The sequence below is a fragment of the Mytilus californianus genome, unplaced genomic scaffold, assembly GCF_021869535.1.
Source record: "Mytilus californianus isolate M0D057914Y unplaced genomic scaffold, xbMytCali1.0.p SCAF_20, whole genome shotgun sequence".
NCBI lineage: Eukaryota > Metazoa > Mollusca > Bivalvia > Mytilida > Mytilidae > Mytilus > Mytilus californianus.
This window is the reverse complement of record NW_026262669.1, coordinates 1,519,326-1,539,090: the sequence shown is the minus strand read 5'-3', so window position 1 is coordinate 1,539,090 and position 19,765 is coordinate 1,519,326. Positions and strand designations below refer to the sequence as shown.

Sequence of the window (19,765 nt, the reverse complement as noted above, 5' to 3'; positions counted from 1 at the left end):
GACAGTTCATTGGTAACCTGTTTTTTTTTATTGCAGGGCTCACACTACTTCAGAATCATAGGGAGAAGTGACTTCTCTTTTTGAAACTGATAGGGAGAAGTGGTGAGATTTGAAAGAGAAGTGCTCCTTCGCGTGCTGTGCTACAATGTTTGGATTTTACTACAGTATAAAGGGTCATATGTAAATAATGTTCTTTTTATATTGTTCAATTCATATCTGAGTATACAATTAAAGTAACAGTTCAAATTCAAAGTTGTTTAAGTTTAGGTTCTTGTGAGAAACTACCATAAATATCTAGCACTAAAAAAGGTAAAAAAAAATTTAATATACATCAATTACAATTTAATTAAAAACTATCTTGTGTATGAAATTCAGTGTTTCTCATCAAAAGATATACAAAGTTAAGCTGGGCCATAATATATTGATATTAGTATAATAGTCTCAGAGCTGCAGCTCAGAGTTAAGCAACTTTAATTAATATTTTGAAACAATCCATATAAATTATATGGAATTATATACACTTATCAATAAGATGTAACCAAAAGTCTGTTAATGTGTGTGGAAATTTTTTTTTTTCCCCTTTGGGATCAATATTCTTCTGTCAGCTGTTCAATCCATGCGTTCGTAGTCATTATTGTGAAAATACGGATTTCAGTCATAGCTGGTCCGGTTCTGATCCGTAGTTAGAAACGGTCGATGGCAGACGAATGCAAGAAAATTTACAAAAATAAACGATGATTGACTAGCTATTTGGAAAGGAACATGACGTTTTTAATGCAATAAATGGATTTAACATTTACTGGAGGCAACTTTTATCACTTTTAAATGAAGTAACAAACTTATTTTGCTGCTGAAAGTTAGGATGATGTACGTTTTCGAGTAACAAGAACCGGAAGTGCATGACATGATAAAAAGTTGTCTTTTTATTAAATAATTACCTGCTACACACTGTAAAGACAATGCTTCAACCTCTTTTCTTAAGAAAATGAATCGTTTATGTCTAACTTTCTTTAATTATCAATAAAAATTTGATGTTTCATCAACTTGGAAAAAATTGAAAATTCCGATGACAAAAGCGACTGTAAGCGAGTATCGTAAACAACAGGGCGACTTGTTTTCACTTTTGGGGGTTGGGGAAAGCGAAGTGACGATCGGGAAAGCAACTTCTTCGCCCTAGTCGCCTTGTAGCGTGAGCCCTGTTATTGATTTACATCTTGTCAAGATTTGCTCATATTTTTTTCTCAAAACAACATTTTGTTGATTTCTTTCTAAATTGTAAATTATATTGAATTAATTTATTGGCATAATTTATTTCTTTTTGAATTAAAAGGTTCTGTTATTGTGAAGTTATATCTATGTTTGATATTTTTCCTTTTATAAGAAGTTAAACTCAAAATTCTATTGAAACAAATGATTAAAATCTCCATGAAAGAAGGGATAAAAAACTTAACTCTAATTTGCAGATGTTTACCAAAAGTCTATATTAGAAGCAAGTAATACAAATGACAGCAGCTTTTTGTGAGAAATATAATTAGAGCATAACATTTAATTATATATATCTCTTGACTTCATTTTACCTCTCCTTTAGGCTTTCTGCTAGTTCTTCTGCCTTGTCAATGGACTTTAATAGATTCTTTTGTCCTAACAAACTATCATAATATTGCTGTAAGAAAAACACGTTCATGTACATATTACTGACAACCAAATCTTAAAAGTCATATAATACTATTAAGAATTTTACAAGGGTTCGTGACTTCCTCTGAACATTTTGAGGACTGCATACTATATGTGCCTGTCCCAAGCCAAGAGGCCGTATTTCAGTAGGTGTCAATTGTTGCTGTTTATCATAGTTAGTTTTCTATCATTGTTTTCTGCATACTAGTTTTGCATTTGTCATTTCATAGCCTTTAAAAGCTGACCATTTGGTATGGGTTTTGGTCATTGCTGAAGACATTTAGTTGTTAACTTCTGTGCCATTTTGTTTCCAGTGGAGAGTTATCTCATTGGAAATCATACCTCATCTTCTTATTTTTATATTCTCAAACTATGATTGATATGTTCATATAAACTATGAATTACCTGTTAACCAATATTTCAATATTTTTAAATACTTACGATATTTTACCTAAGGAATAGATTGCCTTAGCTGTCTTTGGCAAAACGTATTAGATTTTTAGGTCATTTAATGCTGCTCAACTTTGTACTTTTTTAGGCCTTTTTAACTTTTTTTATTTGAGTATCACTGACATGACTGATGAGTCTTTAGTAGACAAAATGCGCCTCTGGTGTACAAAATTCAAAACCTGGTACATGTATCTACATATATGATGAGTTTGTGTACAGCTGTACAGACTGATGCCCATCAAGTTAAACAAAGGATTGTCTTTAAAGTTATTTAAGAAATGTGCCATCTATTCTACATAAAGTTTTAACCAAGAATGGAAATTAACTCTTCAAATATTTTTGGTTTTTATTGCTTTTTTAAAAATATTTATGTCTTTTTTGTTGTTGAATAATACCTTTTGTTTTTTATACTCTGGCGTTTTTTTAAGAAATGTGACGACATTAAAGTATTTCATGTAAAGGACATAGGCTCTCTCTTCATCTCCTAACATGTCCCCTGTCTCAGCCTCCTTTAGCATCTTATCTGCGGTCTTTACTAAGCTGGAAAAATATTAAAAAAAAGATGAGCATAAAATTATTGACACTTTTCCCTTGGTTAATTTTTCTTTTTTTTTGGAACTTGATCAAGAAATCTATTATAACATGTAGAAGTTTAATTTTTGTTGCAAAAATCTCAATGACATGTGTATATCGTAAACATATTTTGTACAATACTATTACTGACATCAGACTCGGACTTCTCTTGAACTGAATTTTAATGTGCGTATTGTTATGCGTTTACTTTTCTACAATGGCTAGAGGTATAGGGGGAGGGTTGAGATCTCATAAACATGTTTAACCCCGCCGCATTTTTGCGCCTGTCCCAAGTCAGGAGCCTCTAGCCTTTGTTAGTCTTGTATTATTTTTAATTTTAGTTTCTTGTGTACAATATGGAGTTTAGTATGGCGTTCATTATCACTGAACTAGTATATATATATTTGTTTAGGGGCCAGCTGAAGGACGCCTCCGGGTGCGGGGATTTCTCGCTGCATTGAAGACCTGTTGGTGACCTTCTGCTGTTGTCTGTTCTATGGTCAGGTTGTTGTCTCTTTGACACATTCCCCATTTCCATTCTCAATTTTATTAAAAAGGCTATCATATAATGTGCATCATAAGCCTATTTGGCTGGCTGATTATTTTGTATTTTAAAACATGTATTTATATGTATATGCAGGTTGCACTATAATAAATAATTCTTCTTACATTTCTTAAAACGTTTTCTTTTAAATGATGGTATATTAAGTATGTAAATTTGACAGGGTCAATTTTGTGATTTTATTGTTAAATCACTGGCACCATTCTTATTCTTTGTTTTAAACACTATAAATATTTCAGAGCTACAAATGTACAATACAAACATTTTCGAATTAGACGTAGACATCTTTGCTGGTAATTCTGCCAGTTTATTGAGTTCACCAATGGTTTTGGCAATGTATACATCCTTCTTTGTTGCCGGCATTTTGGAGTACTGAAAACTAAATATAATTATCATTCATTTAAATGATTTAGTAGTATAATACATTTTAATAAGGAAGTCAGTGTTTTCTTAAAAAAAAAATCATATTATCTTCACTCCAAAAAAATACTGTGTTTACAAGAGAAAGTATTTTTTGCAGGTTTGGCTAATCCTGATTGGTCGTTGTTTCCAGTCAATATTTTGATTACTTCATGTAGATCTATACTAAAAAATGTTCACTGTCACTGGTCTGCATTTATATGCCAAAGCCTAGGCAAAATACAATATAAGGACATAAGTCTTTTCCACTCTGTGACAAGATGCATATATATTTTAAAGAGCAGCATTGATACAATGTAGGCAAAGGAGATAATTACAGATTGCATTTAGAAATGCAACAGGAATGGACTAAAAAATACTGTTTGAATAATTTTTCTTTAATTCTACCAAGGGTTGGTTCTAAAAATAAACTTTCTTACGTCTATATGTCAAAAACGGCTACTATTGGCACGTATGGAAAAATCAATACTGTTGTTTACAACTGGAAATTGGTAAAAGTATGAGTGTATAGTAAAAATCAGTTACAACTTAAACAAGTTGTTTTAAAGTACAAGTTTGCAAAAGTACAAATTGACATGGATCCCAAGGCATTTCAGAAAGCTCCTGTCTCATTACCAAATAGATATAATCAGGATACAATTAGAGAGGGTGGTAATGGGGGTACCTTCATGACGAACTAGGGTAAAAATTCTTGCCAATTGATGTAAGGATAATTTTTGGTGCATAACGATAAAATGTACACTTTCTTTTAGACGATAAAAAATTGACTTATTTTGACGAATCATGTTAAATTTTTCCCCAAAATGACGGTATAAATGATAATTATTTGAGACCTCTGACGAATCACAATAAGGATAGTTTGACAAATCACGTTAAATTTTAACCAATTTGAAGCTAATGGAAGCTAAAAAAAAGGGTATTACTACATAAGTCATAAGACTGAGAGTTAATTACAAAATGTACAACCAAACAGGCACTTGTTCAAAAAAAAAACCACCTATACATTTGGAGAAAAGTGTCAGTAGTAAACATGTTAAAAATCTAGGAAGAAATCTTATGAAAAAAACATTTACCACAAAACAAGCAACTAGATGTTATATAAGACTTCTTTAGAATTAAGGTATTCTTAGACCATTTTCACTTTTAGAATATTTCACTTCCAGTCACAACATATCCCATAATGCAATGTACAAATTCTTAGACAAAACGAAACTAAACAAAGATATATGCTTTATATATTAATAATAGTGATATCAATTATCAAAGACCAAGATGATATTTTTTATCAGATATTATTTATTTGAAATAAAAAGAAAATGAAATATTCCCTTTCAGTTTCATTCGTTTTTTTTTTATTTGTATTTTATAATAATCATTTCAATATGGTGGAGAAAGGAGGAAACTTTCAGTTTTACATTATTATTTTCATAGTTTTCAATTTAGTTCTGCTTTCAATTTGTAATAAAGCAGACGAAAAAGAAACAAAAAATGGTAAAGACGAGAAATGGAAGAAGAAAAACATTCGTGATTACAGTGAAGCTGATTTAGAACGACTATTTGATCAGTGGGAGGTGACGTGTTATTACTTCCTATTACTTATTGATACTTTATGATGTTTTTCTTCTTCTTCTTCTTCTTCCTGGTACGGGAAAGACTCCGGTGCCGGAGTGTGGAATATCCCGGAACTGTGGCGCTATGTACATGCAAATAGATGTCGAAAATTTTGTTATAATAAAATAAAAATATTTGCCACAGTTCAATTACAATTTAAAATAACATTAGTTGTAGCTTAATGTTAAAGATATTCACATTATGTACAGTGGCTTAAGTACACTAATTAATTAGCCAAACTAGAACCTCCAAATGTTAAGGTGGAGATACCACCTTTGAAGGATTCTAGGGAGGGTGACATGCAAATTGTTTCTGGGAGATCGTTCCAGACAGCAATAGTACTTGGGAAAAAAGATGATTAAAAAGTCTTTATTTGTATATATGTATGTCAAAATTTATGTAGGCCTCTAGTTCGCCTGTCAGATTGTGTCAGGACGTCATTAGTGACTATGACCAACCCCCCATTAATCTTATAAATCAAGACAAGCTTAGCTTTTGTTCTACAGGATTGCAAGTTTTCCCATTTTAGTTTGTTTAACATACAAGTGACAGCGCCTGGTGATCTATCGTTATAGTCATTAAAAACATATCTTGCTGCCTTATGCTGTATCTGCTCAATTTGGTTTATTTGGCTTTGTTTGTAAATCCCAGTCTGGTGAGGAGTACGGTCGGACGCACAAGTGATGTGTACGTAAGGTTTTTAACCTTACGTGTACAATTTTTCATGTTTCTACGTAAAAATCCTAGTGTTTTATTTGCCTTTGAAGTTATATAATTAACCCTTTCGCCGATGAGTCCCGGTTTACCGGGATTCACGCTTCAGACAGCTGACGATGAGTCCCGTTTTACCGGGATCGGAATACCTCTTTTATATTTCCCGCTCAAAACAGTGCAAACACGAGTTATAACCTTTCTTTGTTGAATATCCCCGGATGAAAGTGTAAACATGGCGCTTCCGTTTGTTGAAAACCGTGTCAAAATCAGAGGAAATTAACAGAATTTACTAGAATTTGAAATGAGGGAACATTTTTTTTGAAAGAATATGGAAGAATTGATGCCAAACTAGTATACTTTTTTGACATAAAATGTCGTTTTATGTACAAAACACTTGGAATGGACATCGTTCAGTGAAAGGAATTTGTACAGCCTCATTAAATTTTTCAAAATTTTGCCGTTTTGGGTTAAAAAATTACGATTTTGGGTCAAAGAGCAGAATTTTGAGAATTTTACCTAGATAATGCCGAAAATTTGAAAATTTGAATATTTTTTGAAGAAAAAATTATCAAAACATGAACAAAACTGTGAACATGGTGTTAGTGAATGAAATAAAGACACAAATAACTACAGACAAGTTTTTATTGACATTTATTATGAATATCTCCCACTTGAGTAATAGTAGCCAGGGAAGCCATCGTATCAGAGTAGCTTCTGTCTGGGCAGCTATCGGTGAAAGGGTTAATATGGGGCCCCCAATCAAGATCATTGCTTGTTGTAACTCCTAGATACTTGCTGTCTTTGACAGATTCAAGTACATGGTTATGTAATTTATATTGAAATAAATTAGTTTTCGACTTTTTAGAAATATTTATGACATAGCATTTTTCAGGATTAAATTTCATTTGCCATTCAGATTCCCAATTTTCAAGGCTCGGTACAGGATCATCACGGTTCCTCTTCACCAGACTCATATATTGTGTTATTATCTCTATTGTTTCTGTTGCTGCTTCAAACAGACAGACGAGTTAAAAGAACTTCACGCCTTTAAAAATTAAGAATGCCAGTTTATTTTGCTTTCATGTTGATCTGGCCCCACGTTGATCCGTCCAAGACGATCCGGCCCCATATTTAAAGTCAATCCGGCACCATTTAAAAAATATATTAACAAGAACTGCAAAAGGTGTAAGGTTATAAAGATTGTCAAAAGATGATCGACTTTGAAAAAAAATATAGTGACTATATTCGACTTGGCGTCCATCGTCTTCTGTCGTCATCCGTCGTTGTTAGCTTTTACAAAAATCTTCTCCTCTGAAACCGCTGGGCCAAATTTAACCAAACTTGGCCAAAATCATCATTAGGGTATCTAGTTTAAACCAGATGCTCCGCAGGGCGCAGCTTTATACGACTGCAGAGGTTGAAACCCTGAACAGTTGGGGCAAGTATGGACACAACATTCAAGCTTGATACAGCTCTGAATTCTGATTGTGATTAGATAGTTGACACAGCATAGGTTTCTGACACAGAATGAATGTGGTCTAATGAACTTATTTTTTTTTATTCTTTTGAGCAATACACTATGCTGTTGAATATTAATCCCCTCAAAAAAAATATGGGAAGAAATTTTCTTTTTAATTTCTGAAATCTGAAATGATAAAAATTGTACTGCATGATAATGCAGCCAAGTCACAATTTGTATGAGTAAACCATTATAAGTCAAAGTGTGGCCTTGAACATAAGATAATTTTTAATGTCTTCACATACTTAGTTCATTTAAATTGTAATGGTTACCATGGTTACCTTTCAGGACAATGATGAGGATGAGTTAGAAGAGGATGAACTTCCTGAATGGAAAAGAGAACCACCCAAAATAGATATGTCAAAGTTAGACCCCAGTAAACCAGAAGAAATGATAAAAATGTCAAAGAAAGGAAAAACCCTAATGATGTTTGCAACAGTGTCAGGTAAAAGAGACAACACGAAATATATGTAAAAGAGTAATATACAGTATATACTCTGCGATTGCTGAGAAAATATGAAAGACAAATTCTGGTGGAGAGTTGTCTCATTGGCAATCATACCACATCTTTTTATTTTTTGTATTTATGTTTTCCTACAATGTCTGGTAAACACAACCTTACTGAAATAAATTATATAAAAAAAGACCTACTAAAAAGGGTTCATTTTAAGTAATTTGATTTTACACTTTTTAGGAATGTGGTTTTAGATATTTTTAATAGTGAACCCCTCCATTTATGACAAATTTCTGATTTATAACAAGAATGTTAATATTCATCTGTTTGTCCTTTTATTGATGGGCTTTTAAATTTAATTGGTTATTTCTAAACCACTTATTACAATATAAAAGTTCTTTATGGAGACAATAAAAGAAATATATACTGTAAACCAACTCATTATTGACAATACTTTATTTCCTGTTAAGCCCTTTCTTTCTCATTTTACTGCGATTTAGTTTCTCGATTTTCTGATTAACTTAAAGTAGTTGATTAAGAAGAAAATCTTAGTTAGAGACGATTTATATTCACTTTATGTTTCTACTCAAGAAAGTTCCGAAAATAAATTGCTTACAAAAATAAGTTGGTTAACAGTAAGTTAAAGTTAGGTCCATATATATAATCCAGAGAAAATAAGGAAAATGTGCAGACATTGAAAATGATCTATGTGCTACTGTGTCACACAAAGGGCAAACAAAAATACAAATATCAAAATTATATGTAATACTATATGTTTGGCCCTAACAATAGAACGGAAATATCATAAACAATAAATTGAAGACAATAGTTTTTAGTTTTTATTAGTATGATTGTTTTTTAGTTATGATTTTTAATAGAGTAGAAATCGTTTTTTTAATAATTGCACTTATATTTTTGCAAGTTTATTTTTATCGTTAATTTTCAATATAATTATGTTGAAATAAAGCTACATTTTCGTCTGCTAAGATTAGTTAAAGATAAGAGTTTATTACAGTGTAGAATGTTAATTGTTAATCTTAATTCTTAACGGGATTCCTAAATTTTATAACACCTTTAGTGAGTCAGTCTAGTCATTTAAGAGTTCAAATAATAGTCGTCTGCAAATGCGGCTGTGGCGATTTAATTACTTTGTTATGATCATCTAGTGGAATCAGTGTGAAATTTCATGTCTAATGTTCAGACGTAAACAGATTGTCTTTATCATGCGATAAGTTAACATCGAAAAACAATGTTGTGAAATTGTTATACGAAATGATTGTAAATATTGTAAATATTGGATAAAAACGTTGTTACTAGCAAACTATCGAGTTAGTTATATGTTATGGATATAATAATGCTATTGGTATAACATTATCGTCGAACTCCCAAGTCCCAAATCATCGAACTTTATATGAACGTTTATTCCACTGCAAAATTCAAATCGTCTCCGCAACAAACAATGTCAATGAATGTACTTGTACGAAGACACTATGTTATATGCAAGGAACAGAGACATTTTGTACAGTTTTTCAATGTTGAAAAAATGACAGTTTTAAACCACCTCATTATATATATATATTTTCAAGGCAGCTAAATTCAAGTGCAACATATACATTGAGCTGCAAAAGTTTCTTATCATCTACATCCGATTTCACCTGGATAGTCGCACGCTTGATAAAGCTAGTTAGTCTAGCGAAATATTGCGTTTATTTTCATCATTTTGTAAATATTTTAAACATTCTTATATTTACATACTAAATAGTGTGTTAAAATTACATTGTTAGGCAATCTATAATTTTATTTGTGTAATTGAATTAATCTCTGTACTGATTAATCCACACTCCCATAGATTTGTATGTCATGTGCTGCTATTTATAGGCACTTATATATATATATATATATATATATATATATTTGATATTTAATTTCTTTGTGTTTTAGAAAACCCAAGCGAAAAAGAAACTGAGAAAATTACATCACTGTGGCATACAAGTCTGTTTAATGCTCATATTGATACACAGAGGTGAGCAGAAAATCTTAAATAGTATGGCATACAAGTCTGTTTTATTACAGGTAACGTGTGGGGTTAAACCAGTTTTCATGTGCATTATATGTTTAGTTCATGATCACCAATTCAACACAAAATCTTGTATGTTATTTAAAACACAAGAACATGTCTATCCACATTTCACAAAGTACTAATTGGATGTTCCAACAACCAACAATCAATCAAAAAAGTCCAAAGAAACCATTTACAATGCATGGACACGATATAATGTATCAATATCTTTTGTGTATTATTGAATAGACACCATCTAATTAACCATCGAACATAAATATAAATACAAAATCACAGACAACTACAGTGAGTCTTATAGTTACAATTTTTCTTGATCTGTTTGATATCTTGTGTCATAAGTTAATAAAATGAGGCCCCTCTTTGTGCTCACATAATCACATAATCATTTATTATTTTTTTTAAACAAGATAATCAAATTATCAAAGAAAAGAAATTTATTTACAGCTATAATTTTAATACATTATGTTTCAAATTCACATAAACAAATTGAAAGAAAAGTTACCTTATGAAAGGCAATAATAGTGTACCACTGTTCAATAGTCATGAATCAATTAAGGAAAACCAACCCAGGGTTACAGACCAAAACCAAGTGAAACACATCAACTATAAGAGGACATACTGTGGATTCATTATTATTCGTTGGATACCAATTTTCGTGGATTTCGTGGGTACAAGTGAACCACGAAATTAAATGTTCAACGAATGACATATTTTGTATAGGCTTGTACGCAGACTTTTGGTCAAACAACGAAATTAAATATCCACGAACATGCAAATTTTCACTAATCCACGAAAATTGGTACCCACGAAAATAAATGAATCCACAGTAGTTATACAGCAATGGGAATTTACTAGGGATGGCAACGAGAACTCGAGTACAGTTTTTGTACTTGGATACTCGTTTGCCTGCTATGCATCTTTCCACTTCACATTTACACTCACTTTAGTTCCATTGAAATATCTCTCTCTTAATACTAAATAAAATCAATAAACAACATAAATATGTTTATCCTGAGGATACTTTTTGTTATAGTAGTACCAGCAACATCCTTTCCTTCCAAGGGAATGTTTTCATGTGCAGTGCCGAAATTCAAACCCCGAAGTCGAAAATAAACTGACAACCTCATGGCTAGAAAAAATTTAAAAATCAGACAAACGACAGTGCAAAAAAAAAAAAACACACAGAAAAAGAAAGACTGAGCAACACGAAAAAGCACAAGTAATTTGAAGTCAAAGATTGTTGTTGACAAATTATTAAACAAGTTGTATTATAAAGAATACCAACTCCTCAGGAACAGATGATACATACATTGTCTACTTTGTCAGACTTTATATGCAAATATTTTTTATTTTATTGAAATTTGGTTCATGAACACGCACACAAACAATAATTGCTATTATGATAGGTTATTTGTAGAAACGACTGTCGCTCATTCATTGTTTAATTGACACAAGCTATGTTTGTAGTACGTTTGTCTTTCGTTAATATGTTTGTGAAAGGTAATAACAAAAACAATACATCCCTCACCTAAAATCTAAACTTTTCAATTGACATTTAAGATTCATCCGAGTACTCGTGAGTTCTCAAGTATCATGACCCAGTATCCGAGTATTAAATCTCAGATCTTTTGACATCCCTAGAATTTACACTCGGCAAAACAGTCATTATTTTCCCTACAACCTTTAAGATGACCCTGGGGACATCTGATATAAACAAAGTTATATTTATGTTGACTGATAGTCCTCAGACTACTACATGTATATGATGTTTGTCATCATCTCTTTCCTTTATTAAACAGATATGTACTGGTTAGTAACAGAGTTATCTTTCCTTAATTCAACAGATATGTAGTGGGTAGTAACAGAGTTATATTTATGTTGACGGATGGATCTAAAGCCTGGGAAGTTAAAGATTTTTTAACCCAACAAGAAAGATGTGAAGAGGTTACAATAGAAGGCAAAAGTTATCCAGGGAAAGGACAGGTATACAAGTGTTTATTGTTTATACCTGGCGTCTTATTGTAGGGAGTGTTATCTGGTTTAGTCTATCCATCCAATATCAGGTTAAATAATTTGGGTAAACCTCGCTCCTTATAGTAGAGGAGTCTTATCTGTTTTGGTCTCTTTTGATTTTTGCATCTGTTTGTCTATACCATATCAGGTTAAACAAAATTGGTAAAGGAAGTTATACTATGAAGTTCCTATATTTTAAAGCTAAATGCGCAATTTAAATCATACCTGTACCCCAGTACTAGGTTCAACGCCAATACAACCCTTGTGGGACTTTTATACCAGCAGATGTAGTACTTTAAATCATACCAGTATCACAACACTAGGTTCAACTTAGATACTACCCTTGTGGGACTTTTATACCAGCAGATGTATTACTTTAAATCATATCCGTACCACAGTACAGGGTTCAATGTGGATACTACCGTTGTGGGACTTTAATACCAGCGGATGTAGTACTTTTAATATACCAGTATCACAGTATTTTTTGTATTTTTATAAATTATAAACTTCATCTGAATCACTCAAAACCAAAAGTTAAGAAAGCCAAAGTTGTAAATCCTTCAATCAAATTGAGAAAAGATATTCCTTGTTCCAAGGAAGTTTTGCCGTGTAAATTTCAATTGAACTGTTATAGATTTTCATCTTGTTTTTAGGAACTATAAAAAAAGAAGATGTGGTATGATTGCCAATGAGACAACTCTCCACAAGAGACCAAAATGACACAGAAATTAATAACTATAGGTTACCATATGGCCTTCAACAATGAGCAAAGCCTATACCGCATAGTCAGCTATAAAAGGACCCGAAATGACAATGTAAAACAATTCAAACGAGAAAAACTAAAGGCCTTATTTATGTAAAAACAAATATGTAACACATAAACAAACGACAACCACTGAATTACAGGCTCCTGACTTGGGACAGGCACATACATACATAATGTTTAAACTAGCCAGTTCAAAAACTTTTTCAGAAATTATGTTCAGAATGTCATTCCATAATTTTTTTATATTGTTCAAGTCTGAAACAAAAACAAGCAAGCAGAATTGATGCATGGAAAGATATGTCTTATCACTGCATTGAGCTATCTTATAAACAAAAATTGTACGTCTACTGAAAAAAATAACCAGAATTTAAAAACTTTTACAGTGCTTCTACTTTATGAAATATAATTCACACAAATGTATAAACATAGTGAGTTACATCAAAATAAAATAATTGTTTGTTGTCTTTTGTAGAAATCAGAAGAATCATCAGATAAAAAGAAAAATGTAGACAGTTCTAAAAATAAAATCAAAGATAAATCAAAAAGTGAAAGTGAAAGTAGTAAAAAATCTACAAAAGATAAAGATATTGATGATAACAGAACAGGAAGGAAAAAGACTGAGTTATGAGTTTGTTCGTAAATTTTAAAATTGTCTTCCAAAGAGGAAAAAGGATAATTTTTTTATTTTTTATTTTTGATAGAATTATAAATTCAGCAGGTTTCTGAAACCAACAGCTGGATTTTCTTTGACTCCTGCTTCATTATTTTGTTTGGAGCCTCCACATTATACAAAATATAAGAAGAATTATGTTTTATTAGACAAGTATAAGTAATAATTCATATTACTTGTCAATTTTGTAGCCATTGATTTTTTTCTATTTTTTCTAAATGTTAAATCACTAATTTACACAGTTGTTATTGTGCTGAACATAAAAGCAAAATTTTCCATCTGTTAAACATTATTTAATTATTTAAATAAAGTAGGTTGGGATTTTGTCAAGAAAAAAAATACGTGACAAAGGAAATATTTTCATGTCAAACATGTTATCCCTAAATGACCCCATGTCAAAATGAGCAGTTTATTTCTTCTTCATAAAAGGGAAATTAGAAACTCCTCTATTCGATTTTCGATTCGAATTTGATTATATGAAATCTCTTATATAAACATACATTATGAGTATATATCCTCCCTTGAAAAAAAAAGGCAGCAACAATAAAAAATAATTCAAATTAGCTGACCAATTACTAATTAATTATATTTATCTAGCCAAAGAGGTTTATATCTCATGAAATAAACTTTGTAATATCATGCTAACCAATTACTAACTATTCATATATAAAGAGGTTCATATCTCATGAAACGAAATTTGTAATCTCATGCATGCATTTACAAACATTTATATATAAGACTTTTTATACGACTGCAAAAATTAAAAATTTTTTGGTCGTATATTGGTATCACGTCGTCGTCGTCAGCGTCGTCCGAAGACGGATGGTTTACGGATAATAACTTTAGTATAAGTGAATAGAAATCAATTAAATTTTAACACAATGTTTATAACCACAAAAGGAAGGTTGGGATTGATTTTGGGGGTTATGGTTCCAACGGTTTAGGAAAAAGGGGCCAAAAGGGGCCCAAAACAAGCATTTATCTAGTTTCAGGACAATAAGTTGTGTATAAGTATTTCAATTGCTCCGAAATTGTACCACAATGTTCATACCATTAAGTAGAAGGTTGGGATTTATTTTAAGGGTAATGGGGCAAACAGTCTATGAATAAAGGGGCAAAAAGGGGCCAAAAACAAGCATTTTTGTAGTTTCGGGACAATAACTTATGTATAACTGTATCGATCTCTCTGACATTGTACCACAAGATTTCATATAACGAAGGGAAGGCTTGGATTCAGTTTGGGGTTAATATCCCTTAACATTTAGGAATAAGGGGCCAAAAAAGGGCCAAAAAGAAGCATTTTTCTAGTTTACAGACAATAACTTGTGTTAAAGTGTATGGATCTCTCTGAAATTATACTACAAGTTTTCTTGTAAATTAAATTTGAAGGTGGACATTTCTCGTTTGCTAATATAATAATTACCAGAACAGAAATTAGAATAAATGTGCCAGATCCTTGTCAGTAAAATGTCAATACAGATCTGTATTATTTGTCAATAAATTATAAATGTGATCAGTCATACAATTCTTACCAAAGGCACTTCCTGGTATTGACAGATGATAATGTCTATTTAAAATATGCAGCTTGGTGAAAGTCAAAGTCTTATATTGTTTGTTTACTCATGTTTGTGTCTTATGTTAATTGTCTGATATGTATGCCTTGACTTTGTGTTTAATTTTAATAATCTGACATCATTACATTACCAAGAGTTTTCATATATAAGATGTAAATTGGTTGTTCCATGTGACTAATTTATCACGCGTTAGTGAGAAATATCAAAGAAACTAAAGAAGTTTAGTGACATAAGCATCAGAAAAATGGTTTTATAAACATGTATAAGGTATGTTACCTTGCAGAAGAATATATTTTTTCAATAAAGTTATAAACCTTTAAATGGCATTACTGATTTATTTATATTTATGATATTTGAGATTAAGAATTAACATTGAGTCTCATTTTTGTCGAACCTAAGTCAGTTGAAATATTTGGAGGACTAAAAGTCTACTTAAATAAACATATTTCATGTTTCATATATATTAATATAATATAGCCGTTGAATGAAATAAAAGCTCTTGAAGCATATTTTTCTCAGTTTAAATTGTAACAATTAAGTCTAGGTGTATATGGTACAAAATAATTAAATTTACAAAGTGATTTCTAAGCAGTCTTTTGTCAGTTTGATTGATAAGATGTCCTTATACATATCTGTCTGACAGGGAACCTACTTATTTTGAGTTTAGATTACGAGTTTTCTTTCTGAAATTAGTAAAAATTATATCTTTGTCATTGTTACCTGAAAAAATGATTTTTAGAAAATTATTTAAAGGCAAATGTTTGCATATACAATGTTTTGGTTTGATAAGAAGTGCAATTTCTTTATTAATAATTTTGCTTTTATTTTAAACAAATGCTTTGAAGTATTTTGCCTGTCTTCCCGTAATATTTACACACATGTAAATTAAAAAATACTTGAGGCATTCATAAAATTTCAGGTTCTACACAACAATATTGTAGTAATAGTTACTTATTTTTCTAAGGTTGTCTTTTTTCGGTCTTAATCTTTAGGATGACTTTTACATCTCATAACTTTTCATAAACTTGTAATGTAATACAATGTTTTTGTTTTGAAAGTAATGGACAAGTATCAGTTTACTGTATGTTATAAAGGTGAAGGAAAAAAAATGTTTATATCAGGAACCAAAAGTATCTGTCTTCCCTCGATAATGAAGATTTATCTGTCTTCCCTCGATAATGAAGATTTATCTTTATTGTTAAAATAAACTTGCAGTATTGGCTTTTATCATAAATCTTAAAATTTTAATTAACAAGTATTCTAAACATGGATATGTTTGTCTTTGGACATCAATGTATTTCTTGTTGATTTAAAAAAATCAACCGTTTTTAATAAATCTATTAATAAGTTTATACTTCATAATTTGACTTACTGTTTTACCTGTAATTGGTTATACACACACCTCAGTTTACCTTTAAATCTATTGTAGGTAAGGTGAACACAACAATGCTGTCATATGTTGGCTAATTTGATTGCTTATGTCATAAAATCTTCTGAACTTTTGACATCAAGCTATTTTCTTTGTTTATGTTTGTTTTTATTTCTTGACATTATCCCAGTTAGGTATCTTAACATTTTATTGTTGATCAGAAAACAATTATACTTAAAACTTGGCAAGGAATATTTTATTAAAATTTCAAGGTTAATAAAAGAAATGCAGGCTGTTAAAGTGGCATTAGCTGTCAAAGTCAAGATCACGGCTCAAATTCGTCATATTTGAATTATAATATATATGAACTAAAATCTATATCCAAATTATAAAGAGTCTTAAACTTGAATCTTAGTAAAATTGAGCTTTGGGCCTGTGGATTCAAAATCTTATTGTGAAGACTGAACGTGTTATTAATCGTAAACTGGTTGTTCTAGGGTACAAACTGGATATCTATTTGAATTATGATAGGAGTCAAATTGTGATGGTTTTCTGGCTTAAATATCTTGCAATTTTCTTTGTTAGAATAAAATATATAGTGCTATACTTTTACGACTTTTTGAGTTAGTTTGTTTTGTTGATTTTTTAGAGTATATCAAACTCAAATTTTATCTAAGAAAAAGTACTTTTTGTTGACATATATGAGAAGTAATTATATATAGATTCATTCTGATTTAACCAAATTAGAAAATTATATCTTGAGATTTTTTTTATTAAACTCTGACACTGTTACAATAGAAAGGTCATAACTAACAGCATTATATATAAACATGATGAAATAATATGTGATATCAATATCATAAAGGCATATAGAACAATAGATTAGTCCATATTCTATGCCACCTCAGAAAATACTAAATGTGCAGGTAACAATTTAGTATAACTTCACTTTTAATTGGTCAGTACGCACTTTTAAGGTGTTAAATTAGTAAATCAAACGTTAATAATTCATTTTCAAACATTAAGGATATTTGATAATCCAAAATTATAATTTCCCCCTTATTAATGTCTTGTGTGAAAATTTGAAACTTTTTGCGCTTTTACTAAATAAAAATCCATATCATAAGGCATTATAAATTAGAACGGTTGAGCTTGATGCAGTGTTTTATAAATTAATCTAATAATTTAATTTGATGTGCTTTTAACGCCCTCCGTAGAAATAAAATTATCAGAAAATATATCTTTAAAAAAATATTATAAAAAATTACCAATTTATTTCAAATAATTGTTTCATACCTTTTGTTGCAATTTCTGAATTAAAATAAATATAGCTTTACATGATTGACCAATTCTCCAGTTCACTTGTACGTTTCCCTTTGGAAAGATGAAATTATGTTGAAATAAGCAGTATCCCATAACGATAACCTTGACCATCTTTGACATTCCAAAACTTGATTCCAGTAATGCATATGATGTACCCTAATGGAGTTTATATTCAAGGTTAAAATTTCGCTATTTCAAAGTCAAAACCCAGAAGCAGTTGTAACATTTGCATTTTATTCTTGTATTTGATTGTCAGATGTGTTTAAGATATAAAAAAAATAACAGCAAAAACTAAATATAAACTAGCGAGAAAAAAACCCTCATGAAAATATATCACTTTATAGTATACAGTGACCATATCTAATGATTTGTTATAAGATAGTTTTTGTCACACACAGGGTATTCTATACTTGTCCTTTGTTTTATTGTATAACAGTCTCGTTCTTTGTTCTTTATAAATACAACGGAAAAAGATTTCTATGGTAAAGTGTAGACCTCCATAATATTACATGAGTAAATGGGCTTATGTGTAAAAAAAATCTACAGTTACATTTCTTATTCACTTACCTGAAAATGTCACCCAAAACATGTTGGTTGAAAATTAAAAAAAAAGGTCAAACTATTTTTCCTCTGTTTGAATATTTACAAAATGTTAACCTTGATATTAATTAAAATACATTTTCAATAATCCAGATAGTCATTTAATTGATATGTGAGTAATTTTGGAATACTTGTACATGTATAAGTATGTTTTGTATTTCACTAAGATTGAATGTCGAAAGCCAGATTTGTATAAGATTATAATGCATTTTTGAACAGAAACACCTATGAGTAATTTTACATAAATAATTTGTTTGATAGATTTTATAAAATTATGTTAGTGAGCCTCAAGGTCATGTGATATGTGATCTGTGGTGGGTCACATGACCAGTGATCCATGATGGGTCATGTGATCTGTGATGGGTTACATGACCAGTGATCCATGATGGGTCATGTGTTATGTGATCTATGGTGGGTCACATGACCAGTGATCCATGATGGGTCATGTGTTATGTGATCTATGGTTGGTCACATGACCAGTGATCCATGATGGGACATGTGAAATGTGATCTGTGGTGGGTCACATGACCAGTGATACATGATGGGTCATGTGTTATGTGATCTATGGTGGGTCACATGACCAGTGATCCATGATGGTCATGTGATATGTGATCTATGATGGGTCATGTGATATGTGATCTATAGTGGTTCACATGACCAGTGATCCATGATGGTCATGTGATATGTGATCTATAGTGGGTCACATGACCAGTGATCCATGATAGGTCATGTGTTATGTGATCTATTGTGGGTCACATGACCAGTGATCCATGATGGTCATGTGATATGTGATCTGTGGTGGGTAACATGACCAGTGATCCATGATGGATCATGTGATCAGTGAGTCCTAAAGGCTGTGTGATCATTTGTATGTGATCTTCATAAAATGTTTTATGTTTAGACAATAATAAAATGTTGATCCTTGTGGATTTCTAATGAAATGATTTTCTGGTTTGTTTTAATTTGCAGTTGCATCAGAAAAAAAGACAATAATTTCCCCCTGTTTCAGTGCCAAAAATTTCCATTTAGATTCTGAATTCAGTTTGGTATTAATGATCTTGAGATAGCAGTCATACAACAAAACAAACCAAATAAAAATTGATATTCTTATTTGTTTTTACTTCAAAACAAGACAAGCAGATGTCCCTTCTTATGCTAAAGTCTTTGCAGACAAGCAGTGAAATTACTTGATGGTGTCTTTGGCTATGGTTTAGACATTTGATTAATATGTATATAATGAGAAATAGTATACGTTGTAGAAACAGAAACCCTACAAAACAATAATAAAAATCAGAAAACTCTTAGAGGTTAACAAATGACATACATGTTCAACAAGAAGAATATATCATCAAGCTGTGAATTGCTTAGAATATACACAAAATGAAAAATAAGT

At 31.0% G+C, this 19,765-nt stretch overlaps 2 protein-coding genes across 5 annotated transcripts in view; one reads left to right on the top strand and one right to left on the bottom strand.

The window, feature by feature from the left end:
• The window catches only part of LOC127731681 (ubiquitin carboxyl-terminal hydrolase 8-like), a 47,139-nt gene extending 42,274 nt beyond the window's left edge, over positions 1-4,865 (bottom strand). Inside the window, exons 1-4 of the mRNA XM_052240460.1 lie at positions 4,753-4,865; positions 3,522-3,638; positions 2,520-2,664; positions 1,578-1,663 (exon numbers count right to left, since the gene is read on the bottom strand). Of these exons, the coding sequence (XP_052096420.1) occupies positions 1,578-1,663; positions 2,520-2,664; positions 3,522-3,622 (332 nt within the window). The 5' untranslated portion in view covers positions 3,623-3,638; positions 4,753-4,865. The remainder of the gene's footprint in view (positions 1-1,577; positions 1,664-2,519; positions 2,665-3,521; positions 3,639-4,752) is intronic.
• A 195-nt stretch (positions 4,866-5,060) lies between these two features.
• Positions 5,061-19,316, top strand: LOC127731682 (LDLR chaperone boca-like). 4 transcript variants are annotated; one of them, XR_007995687.1, is made up of 6 exons: positions 5,061-5,250; positions 7,812-7,968; positions 9,919-10,000; positions 11,902-12,040; positions 13,309-18,716; positions 19,098-19,316. XR_007995687.1 is itself a non-coding variant. In XM_052240462.1 (5 exons), the coding sequence occupies exons 1-5, from the start codon at positions 5,062-5,064 to the stop codon at positions 13,462-13,464; spliced, it is 723 nt and encodes a 240-aa protein (XP_052096422.1). In that variant the 5' UTR covers position 5,061; the 3' UTR covers positions 13,465-19,316. The 4 variants fall into 4 exon arrangements, 1 of the variants encoding a protein (XP_052096422.1); XR_007995686.1 differs by having other exon boundaries at positions 13,309-18,761; XR_007995685.1 differs by having other exon boundaries at positions 13,309-18,813.
• The last annotated feature ends 449 nt before the right edge of the window (positions 19,317-19,765 follow it).

Coding starts and splice junctions, on each gene's coding strand:
- LOC127731682 (XM_052240462.1), top strand. CDS start 5,062: ATGGTGGAGAAAGGAGGAAACTTTCAGTTTTACATTATTATTTTCATA. Junction 5,251..7,811: donor GACTATTTGATCAGTGGGAG/GTGACGTGTTAT, acceptor GTTACCTTTCAG/GACAATGATGAGGATGAGTT. Junction 10,001..11,901: donor GCTCATATTGATACACAGAG/GTGAGCAGAAAA, acceptor TTAATTCAACAG/ATATGTAGTGGGTAGTAACA.